The 10,880-nt window shown below is 39.8% G+C and overlaps 2 protein-coding genes across 3 annotated transcripts in view; both read right to left on the bottom strand.

Annotated features, from left to right (window-relative positions):
- Positions 1–2,481: 2,481 nt before the first annotated feature.
- Positions 2,482–7,387, bottom strand: LOC124031623 (homeobox protein ANF-1-like). The gene is made up of 4 exons (XM_046343097.1): positions 6,382–7,387; positions 6,105–6,289; positions 5,506–5,607; positions 2,482–3,670 (listed from the first exon to the last, which is right to left on the bottom strand). Exons 1-4 carry the CDS (start codon positions 6,518–6,520, stop codon positions 3,563–3,565), a joined length of 534 nt encoding a protein of 177 aa, XP_046199053.1. The 5' UTR covers positions 6,521–7,387; the 3' UTR covers positions 2,482–3,562.
- Positions 7,388–7,519: 132 nt separating this feature from the next.
- The window catches only part of LOC124031622 (DCC-interacting protein 13-alpha-like), a 28,249-nt gene continuing 24,888 nt past the window's right edge, over positions 7,520–10,880 (bottom strand). For both annotated transcript variants that reach the window (XM_046343095.1, XM_046343096.1), the window contains exon 22: positions 7,520–10,689. In XM_046343095.1, coding sequence (XP_046199051.1) covers positions 10,534–10,689 — 156 coding nt within the window. In that variant the 3' untranslated portion in view covers positions 7,520–10,533. The remainder of the gene's footprint in view (positions 10,690–10,880) is intronic.

Raw genomic sequence — 10,880 nt, 5'->3', positions numbered from 1 at the left:
CCCTCCAGGACACCTACAGCACCTGATGTGACAGGAAGGCCAAAAAGAACAATATCAAGGACAACAACCACCCGAGCCACTGCCTGTTCACCCCGCTACCATCCAGAAAGCAAGGTCAGTACAGGTGCATCAAAGCGGGGACGGAGAGACTGAAAAACAGCTTCTATCTCAAGGCCATCAGACTGTTATACAGCCATCACTAACATTGAGTGGCTGCTGCCAACATACAGATTTGAAATTATTGGCCACTTTAACAAATGGATCACTAGTCACTTTAATAATGACACTTTAATAATGTTTACATGTCTTCCATTACTCATCTCATGTGTATATACCATCTATTGCATCTTGCCTATGCCGCTCGGTCATCCATATATTTATGTGTTCATATTTTTATTCCATCCCTTTACTTAGATTTGTGTGTATTAGGTAGTTGTTGGGAAATTGTTAGATTACTTGTTAGATATTACTGCACTGTCGGGACTAGAAGCACAAGCTAACCATGTATGTGACCAATAAAATTTGATTTGACATCGTGACTCTTTCCACTTTGTCTTATTGTAGCACACTGGGTGATGGAGAATGATGTATTTACAGGCGCATCCATATATGATTTTGTTTCAACTTCGAACATAAATGTATGCCAACAAAAAGGAGGACCAAGGCACTCTTCAAATAATTAATTAAAATGCCTTTATCAGTATGGCATGTTCAATAGAAACTAGTTTTTTTTTTTTTTTACCGACGTGTTACGGCTGCATGAACTTTGTCAGGGAGTACGGTTTCTCGTTTAAAAATAAACTTTGTTTCTATTGAACATGCCATAATAATAAAGGCATTTTAATTAATTATTTGAAGAGTGCCTTGGTCCTCCTTTCTTTTTGATGACCAATTTACTCCTTTTACCAAAGAGCACCTTCTGTCTACCAAAATGTACTGTTGTGTGCTTTAGCGCTTCCCTTCCTCCTCTTTATACTATAAATGTATGCCAAATTGATACATTTTAGGTAAAACAAAAAATTCTACAGTGTAATTATATTAACACATGACAAAAAAAATCTAAAGTAAAATGAATATTGCATTTTGAAAAACTATACTTTGATACATATTCAATTTAAAGAGTGATTTGGTGCAGGGAAAAGTCTTAAAGTGCTTAGAGTTTTGAAACATGAACCATTTTGATCTGTTTTGATTTCTGTGCATAGAGTTGTGAAAATGTACCAGATACTTGTGAGAATTGCACCAAAGTGAGAAAAGTGAAGAGTGTGGCACAAGCAACACCAGACTTGTGGATTTGATTCCCAATGAGTTCATATATGAAAATGTGTGGACTCACGGTTGTGGTTTGGATAAAAGCGGGTTCTACATAATGGCATATATTATGGTATGACAGTACTGTATTGACTAATGCAATTTGAGTAAGCAGTGAACCCCCCCACTATCAAAAAGACCCCAACAACTTCATTGTGGATGCATTTGTTATATACAGTACATATCTGACAATATCAGATGTTTTACTTACTGTGAAGTAAAATCAAAATAGGCATAATTGTACATACAATAGTTTGTATTTTTATACTTTGCAAACATACATTTTCATTATGTAGTTCTCAATCTGTAGTAGACAACTCAGTCGGTAAATGGTTAAAGGGACAGTTTGGGATTTTTACATTGAAGCACTTTATCTACTTCTCTAGTGTCAGAAACTTGTGGATACCATTTTTGTGTCTCTGTGTGTAGTTCGAAGGAAGTTGCTAAATATCATTAGTGCAATGACTGGAAGTCTAAGGTAGTATGCTAGTTGCCTCTCAAAACGACCTCCAACTTCCTTCATAGTGGATGCTGAGACATAGAAACGGTGGCACTCCTGCTGGCCAAGGTTCTCTGATTTCTACAGACATAAGATGTAGAAGATCAAAGTGGGAATTGACTCAGAACCTAATGGGAAAGTGATGCATGTGGGACAGTATCTGTGCAGTTACACCCATCACACATTTCAGGTGATCTGGTGTCTCCATTGAACAGTTAATAAAATCACCTCCGGACCATTTACATTGACCTCCCCTCCATTTTGTTTACTGCTGCTACTCGCTGTTCATCATCTATGCAGTCACTTCACCCCCACCTACATGTACAAATTACTTCACTAACCTGTACCCCGGCACACTGACTCGGTACCGGTATATAGCCTCGTTATTGTTATTCTTATTGTGTTACTTATTATTTTAGTCTACTCTGTAAATATTTTCTTAACTATTCTTGAACCGCACTGTTGGGTTAAGGGCTTGTAAGTAAGCATTTCACGGTAAAGTCTACACTTGTTGTATTTGGCGCATGTGACAAATAAAGTTTGATTTGAAGTCATGAAAAGAATATCCTCTTTACTGCTGCATGAATGCTGAGCATTGGAAACATTATCACACAGGAGTCCAGTAGCCTACATGTGGGCAAAAAACAATCACTCACTCTTTCTGTGGGAAATTATATTTTATTAGTGTATAATAGACCCAGAGAGTCAGAGTAGGGGAGGGGGCAAAGGACTCGACAGAGAGAGAGGGGAGGAGAGAGACAGACATACAGAGAGAATCGTTTGATATTCTTTAGCACCCTCCTGTGTTAAGGCATTGAAACTGCAGCCATACCATGTTAGTAGAGTAGTGGGTTAATCAAGAGGTTGCCTATTGGTTTGAGTTGTAAACTTAAATTCCCTGTTCCTTATCTTTATTTTACTGCATGACACCACAAATAGAGGTTTATGGGCCTACTTCTTTAGTCAGAAAAGAGAGGTGCGGATGCCTGCCAGAGCATAAATGCAATTATCTGAAATGATCTTAAATATACTTTCTTCTTTTCTTTTCTCAAAGCTTTCTCTACGGTCTAAACCTTTATACCTTCTCCTTCCTGTTGCCTGCAGGGCAGGCTTCCTCACAGCTACTCTTTTGTCTCTCACTCCCCTAAACTTAATTGTCTTGCTGAGGCACTACTGAAGGAGACAAATTGGTTCCTACCGGGGTGTTTCTCGAACAATAAGGAGAGCTTAACTCTGGATGTTCTGGGAACACCCACAACCTGCAGCTGCTTGCAAACTAAATAATTGAATAATCTAAACTTTCAGAAATGTATTCTGCTGTTGGAGAAGATAAACATTCTTGCCAATATAGCTCAATAAACGCCGTACCCACAAATGTATTTGACAATGGTCTTATCTGTTTATAAAAACGAACATACCCTAGAACAGGGTTTCCCAAACTCGGTGCACGTTTTGTTTACTTTTTAGCCCTAGCACTACACAGCTGATTCATATAATCAACTCATCATCAAGCTTGGATTATTCGAAGCAGCTGTGTAGGGTTAGGAGCGCTAGGGAAAAAAGCAAAACGTGCACACCTCTGGGACTCAAGGACCGAGTTTGGGAAACGCTGCCCTGGAAAATGTACATTTACATCATAGAATATATTAAATATATATATAGAGAGAGAGAGCAAAGAGAGAGGGAGAAAGAGAGTGAGAGGCTTAATTAAGGTAATTAAGGCCCCTATAAGGTCTGTGTTTATCATAAGGACTATTCCTCTTCTTTGTCCTTGAGATCTGCGAAGGCTTTTTTCACCATGAGGAACTGTGACTCTCTGTGAGAACGTTTCAGCTTGGCCCTGCGGTTCTGAAACCAGATCTGTGGAGAACGGAACAGTGTCAGAGATTTTAAGAACAGCCTTTAAAGCTATTTTTTTGTTGAGAAAATTTACACCATAGTTTTAGAGCAGATGCCTGTCTAGTAGGTTATTGCTGTAAGTACTCAGGCATATTTTATTTTTTTACATGTTACATTGTAATTAACAGTCCATATTCTGTATAATAACAAGAACTGCTGAAAGCTGTTACAATGCAATTATAATTCAATAATCAAAGTAGAATCACAAAACAATTAAGTCAGGCCTTGCAAAGTTGATTTACTGTCAAATTTATATAAATTAATATTTTGTAAAGTGAGGCGATCAAGCAAATAGTTTTTTAATATAAATATAATTGCATATATACACACTACCTTTCAAAAATGTTGTTAGCTAATCCAAGTTGATCATATTAAAAGGCTAATTGATCATTAGAAAACCCTTTTGCAACTATGTTAGCACAGCTGAAAACTGTTGTACTGATTAAAGAAGCAATACAACTGGCCATCTTTAGACAAGTTGAGTATCTGGAGCATCAGCATTTGTGGGTTCGATTACAGGCTCAAAATCGCCAGAAACAAAGAACTTTATTCTGAGACCCGTCAGTCTATTCTTGTTCTGAGAAATCAATGCTATTTCATGCAAGAAATTGCCAAGAAACTGAGGCTCTCATACAATGCTGTGTACTACTCCCTTCACAGAACAGCGCAAACTGGCTCCAACCAGAATAGAAAGAGGAGTGGGAGGCCACGGTACACAACCGAGCAAGAGGAGGGTCTAGTTTGAGAAACAGACGCCTCACAAGTCCTCAACTGGCAGCTTCTTTAAATAGTACCCTCAAAACACCAGTCTCAACGGCAACAGTGAAGAGGCAACTCCGGGATGCTGGCTTTCTAGAAAAAGTTCCTCTGTCCAGTTAAAGAAAATAAAAATAGTTTTAACCTTTATTTAACTAGGCAAGTCAGTTAAGAACAAATTCTTATTTACAATGATGGCCTACTGGGGAACAGTGGGTTAACTGCCTTATTCAGGGGTGCTGTTTGCTGTTGTTCTGGGATTGATTTGCACTTTTCGCACCAAAATACATTCATCTCTAGGAGACAGAACGCGTCTCCTTCCTGAGCGGTATGACGGCTGTGTGGTCCCATGGTGTTTATACTTGCGTACTATTGTTTGTACAGATGAACGTGGTACCTTCAGGCGTTTGGAAATTGCTCCCAAGGATGAACCAGACTTGTGGAGGTCTACAATTATTTTTCTGAGGTCTTGGCTGATTTCTTTTGATTTTCCCATGATGCCAAGCAAAGAGGCACTGAGGTTGAATGTAGGTCTTGAAATACATCCACAGGTACACCTCCAATTGACTCAAATGATGTCAATTAGCCTATCAGAAGCTTCTAAAGCCATGACATCATTTTCTGGAATTTTCCAAGCTGTTTAAAGGCACAGTCAACTTTGTTGTATGTAAAACTTCTGTCTGACCCACTGGAATTGTGATACAGTGAATTATAAGTGAAATAATCTGTCTGTAAACAATTGTTGGAAAAAATACTTGTGTCATGCACAAAATAGATGTCCTAACCAACTTGCCAAAACTATAGTTTGTTAACAAGAAATTTGTGGAGTGGTTAAAAAACTAGTTTTAATGACTTCAACCTAAGTGTATGTAAACTTCCGACTTCAACTGTATATAAATTAACATGAATCAAATGAATTGTTAAAAAACTTGTATTTAATTTATTTTTCATATTGAACAGTAAATTAACTTTGTTAGGCCTCAGGGTAAAAACATGCCGATTTTAAATGTAATTTCGAAAACAGCTAATTTTAGGCCTACCTGTATTCTATCTTCCTCCAGATGTAACCTTTGTGCCAGTTCATCTCTGATGTCAATACCCGGATAGGAGTTGATGAGAAACACACTCTCCAAGACTTCAATCTGCTCCCCAAGAAGAAATCATATCAATCAAATTGGATTTCCATGAAAACATCTGTCACAAATTGATACACATTTAACACAAATGTATATACTGATAAATGTAAATACTGATAACTGTAACCCTGCAGCAAAATCCCACAGTTATGACATCATACAAACAAAATGTTGGTAAAATAAAACAGGTTAACTGCCCTTCAGCCGATAAATAGGCTATCTACAATAAATGTTATTAAAATGTTTTGTTACTGATGCACCACGATGGAGGCATGTGAACACTGTGCATATCTGTGCATGAAACATATATATATATATATGTATGGGTGGTCCTTCTGTAGCTCAGTTGGTAGAGCATGGCGCTTGTAACGCCAGGGTAGTGGGTTCAATTCCCGGGACCACCCATACGTAGAATGTATGCACACATGACTGTAAGTCGCTTTGGATAAAAGCGTCTGCTAAATGGCATATATTATTATTATATTATATATATATTTTTTTACCTGTGTGCTACTGAATGCCGTCCGCGGCCTGCGCCCAATGTACCAGTTTAATGTTCTCCTGTAGGACTCCGTAATGTGTCGTTTACAGTTGAGCTTCTGTTCTTCTACTGTCCCCTTTATCTCTGCGGAAGGCTCTGATGGTCTATTGACTATGGTGTGACTTCTCTGTTGCGTTGGTTCCAATTCTGAAAAACACCAGACAAAACCTAACATAACTCCACAGACAATGACATACGTTATTATCAGAATTTACTTGAGAAAATAAATATTGTTTTACCTGTCCAAGGTCGATACAGCTTCACAGACACATTTTGTAGGCCTGGCCTGTCCAAATTCAACCCAAGGATGCTGTCTATGGTGAAAACTGGCTTTGCGTCAACCAGCCTGATCTGGCAACTAACGGTAGGTGCAGCCATACTGTCAACCAACTCTCTTCTGAAAAGTTACTGGCCTCTGAATGCTGGCTGCTCAGGTGACGATTTAAACGAATCAGGGATTTTCATACGTCACTAATTAAAATCAGAGGTTCTAAAAAGTTTAGCATGTGAATCGAATACCCCCCACCACTGGGCGCGATGAGTCGCAGGTTACCCGATTCAGATTAGGGGGGTTGTAAATAGATTTAGGCATAAACGTGTTATCTCTTAAGGACAGTGGATTCGTCAAACGTAATATTAGAACTGAAACAAAAAAGCAATGCCATCCTTTTCTTCAAAACTACCAAGGTAGAAAATCAAACCCATTCCCACATGTCGCCAAACCTGGGCACTATTTTAGATAGGCCTACTGTCTGCAGGCGTTATTATGCGGGACCAGTCAAGTATCACATAATTCCAATCCTAATAATAATCCTCTAATACTATTAGGTTTAATCCTGATGAATATTCTCTCATCCTGCCGTTGTGATGCATATAGGACGGTGAATTATGTTGGGGACAAACAAAAGCCGTCAAAGCGGCAGGTTGGCGTGTTGCTGGAAAATCGTGTGTAACATTTGTTCCTCCTCGAATCGACCTATTCAAAAGCAGATTAGTGCTCGCCTTAGTGCTCGCCTTAACGAACAGAACAACGGGAGCTTTAAACAAATAGCTCACTTGTTTACTTTTCGCGCTGAATGGAACGGAGAGGATTTGGACACAAGGGACGTCAATGTGCACGGGCGCGCCCAGTCTTTTTGTTTTGAAAGAAGAGCAATACTTAATAGGCTACTCTAAGAAAGAATATGGCTTATTTGCAGCCTATAGGCGCCATGCACACACACACACACACACACACACACACACACACACACACACACACACACACACACACACACACACACACACACACACACACACACACACACACACACACACACACACACACACACACACCACTTTGAACCAGGAGCGATAAAACACAACCCTAATCCTTGAATTAGTGTATATTTATTGTTGAAAAGCTATTTTAGGACACTGAAACAGTAATCACTGAAATATGTACATTAAATAGGTGCATATCCCCCACTGCATAAAGTACTAAAGTGCAGTCCCCCATATTAACATCTAGGTAACCAGTTTTCCACTCCCAAAACTTTCCCCAAAATGGAAATAATAAATATTCTCAACCCTTCTGGGATATCACTTCTATTTATATAAACGGAATCAATTTCACTTTGTTGATATGGTAGTTGTATTCTCTATGAGCTGATCAAATTTGCAGCCAGAGCTCAGAACAAATTGACATCTGAGCAATGGGTAAAGGTCAGCGAACACCTCTGGAAATATGTCCTATACATAGCATACATACGTAGTGTGCTTCTTCATACAGAAATTATCTGAGCAACATACAAACCATTCCAATACATTACAGATGAACGTACTTAACGGGTTAGAAAACAACACCTTAAAGCCACAGCCCTAATTTAGCACTTTGTAATACAGTGTTGTTCTTGCTTCAACCTGGCAGATGAATACATTGACACTTCAGGATGTAGGTATAGCAATAAGTTGATTCATTTATGAGCATACCACTATTGGTGTTAGGGGTACAAGATCAACATCATCATCTTGAAACCAAAACACACTCCAAACAAAACATGGTTCAGTCAAATGGTAGTAATAATGTTATGGAGGAAAAAAAAACTGACGAGGATGTATGTGACAATTATTTATCTTCATGATAGGATCCAAAGCACATGCAAACCTGTTAGCTAACGACGAGGGGCTGAGTGTAGACAAGGTCCTGAGGCAGCAAAGCATCCCCAAACCATCACACCACCGCCGAGAACCAGGGTTCTTACTGCGGAATGCAGTGTCAGCTTTCCACCAGGCATAACGGGACCAATGCCGTCCAAGAAGTCATACTTTTGACTCATCTGTCCATAAATCATCCTTCAAAGAGTCTTGATGATCATCCAGGTGCTTCCAGGGGCTTTTTTGGCAAACTTGAGTCAACCTTTTGGATGAGATGGGTCCTATTATGCCTGGCGAAAACCAAACACTGCATTTCACAGTAAGAACCTCATACCAACGATCAGGCATGGTGGTGGCAGTGTGATGGTTTGGAGATGCTTTGCTGCCTCAGGACCTAGACGACTTTCTTCAATAGTAGGAACCATGAATTCTGCAGGAGAATGTCAGACCATCCGTCTGTGAGCTGAAGCGCAGCTGTGTCATTCAGCAAGACAATGATCCAAAACAAGTCTACATGAACATGGATAAAAAGCAATACATTTGAAGTTTTGGAACGGCCTAGTCAAAGTCCAGACCTAATCCCAATTGAGATGTTGTGGCAAGACTTGAAACGAGCAGTTCATGCATGAAAACCCACAAATGTTGCTGAGTTAAAGCAGTTCTGCAGGCAAGAGTGGGCCAACATTCCTCCACAGCGACGTGAGAGACTGATCAACAACTACAGGAAGCATTTGGTTGCAGTCATTGCAGCTAAAAGGTGGCACAACCAGTTACTGAGTGTAAGGGGGAAATCACTTTTTCACACAGGGGAATTGGGTGTTGCATAACTTTGTTAATTAAATCAATAAAATAAGTATGACTTTTTTTGTGTTATTTGTAAACTCAGATTCCCTTTATCTAATATTAGGTTTTGGTTGAAGATCTGATAACATTCAGTATCAAAAATATGCAAAAACAGAAAAAAATCATACAGGGGGCAAGTACTTTTTCACAGCTGTAGATTATAAACTGGGTGCTTTGAGCTCTGAATTCCGATTGGCTGACAGCCATGGTATATCAGACCGCATACCGCGGGTTTGACAAAACATGTTTTACTACTATAATTATATCGGTAAATAGTTTATAATAGCAATAAGGCACCTTGGGGGGGTATACCACGACTAAGGGCTGTATCCAGGCACTTGGTGTTGCTTCGTGCATAAGAACAGCCCTTAGCCATGGTATATTGGCCACACCCCTTCGGGCCTTATTGCTTAATTAGACAATACGTATACTGTTTACGCAGACAATACAGAAATCTATTATTACAGTATTAACATGTGCAATGTCTTCCCTCCATATTAATACGCTCTATAATCTCTAACTTTTAGGAAGCCATAGTATTCAGTCAGAACTGCACCTGAATTTCCAAATAAACAAAACCAGAAAAGCATTATTTTTCTTCTTCCATATTATCTGACAGTATACTTCTATATAATTGCGAGTATAAAATACATGATCATTTACACAAGGTGGAGAATGATCCGGAAGGATTCTTTTGATTGTTCAGTCACACAGTTCTTTTTCTACTCTTCTTATCTTAGCTTGTGGGGTCTTTTTTTTCTATTTTTTTATGTTATGAAGTATTTTATTTTGCCCTTTATTGATCAAGATTATCTGCACTCTGAATCCTGTTCCTTCATTGACCAACAGTAGGAGCCAGAGGTGAAACCAGAGAGGCTGTATTTGTGCAGGCCCAGGGTTGAGGAGTCAAGGTGGGCGTCTGGAGAGGAACCAAGTCCACCTCTAACTGTCTGTTTTCATGGGATACTACTTTGTGGTAACACATAGTCAAGCCTGTCCCTTGTAGCCTGGGTGCGAGTCTGTTTCTGCTCTCTTGCCAACTCCTTCTGGAATTGTCATGCAATTGTTTGGTTCGACAATGACAATGGAGTAGGCAAAATCACAAACAGATCTGGGACAAGGCTATGTCTCTCGTGGGTGTTTCCTCTGAACAGCACGTTGGGGGGGGGGGGGGGGGGTAGCCTATCCAGCGGAGGATCAAAGCCAGCAGTTGCATCGCTGATGATTTGCGTAAAAGTTTAACTTTGGCTCAACTTGGTGAAATTGTCCCCAATGGTTGCATCTCTCATGGACTCCTCAAGTCACCTCTTCAAGTTGCCTCCCTCCATTGAAAATGACTGACTTCCAGTGGTTTGGTCATCCAAAGTAGTATTCAGTGAAAGCCAACAGTAACATCTCTCGGTTCCATTCTGTTAGGCCTCTGACTCACCCTTCTCCCGCCCCTCCACTCCTGCATCGCTGTCCTCTGACTGGCTGTTGCTCAGCACCAGGAACTGTCCGTCAGTGCCAGCGGCAAGGGGGGTGGGGCGACTGAAGGCGGCAATCAAACGGCTCTGTTCCTCTAGGTCCTGTGGGTTCATGAAAATTAATTGATTAATCAAATCAATTAATCAAATCATTCCGTTTACTGTAACATCATTGAACACAGAATGTAATACAGCTGTGATTACAGACAAGAAACCGGCCAAGATAGGCGTTGATTAATGAGTCAACGAGAATAGGATACTATATTGTGATTTTGATAGAATTTCTGGGACAC

The sequence above is a fragment of the Oncorhynchus gorbuscha genome, linkage group LG03, assembly GCF_021184085.1.
Source record: "Oncorhynchus gorbuscha isolate QuinsamMale2020 ecotype Even-year linkage group LG03, OgorEven_v1.0, whole genome shotgun sequence".
Lineage (NCBI taxonomy): Eukaryota > Metazoa > Chordata > Actinopteri > Salmoniformes > Salmonidae > Oncorhynchus > Oncorhynchus gorbuscha.
This window is presented reverse-complemented; position numbering and strand designations above follow the sequence as displayed.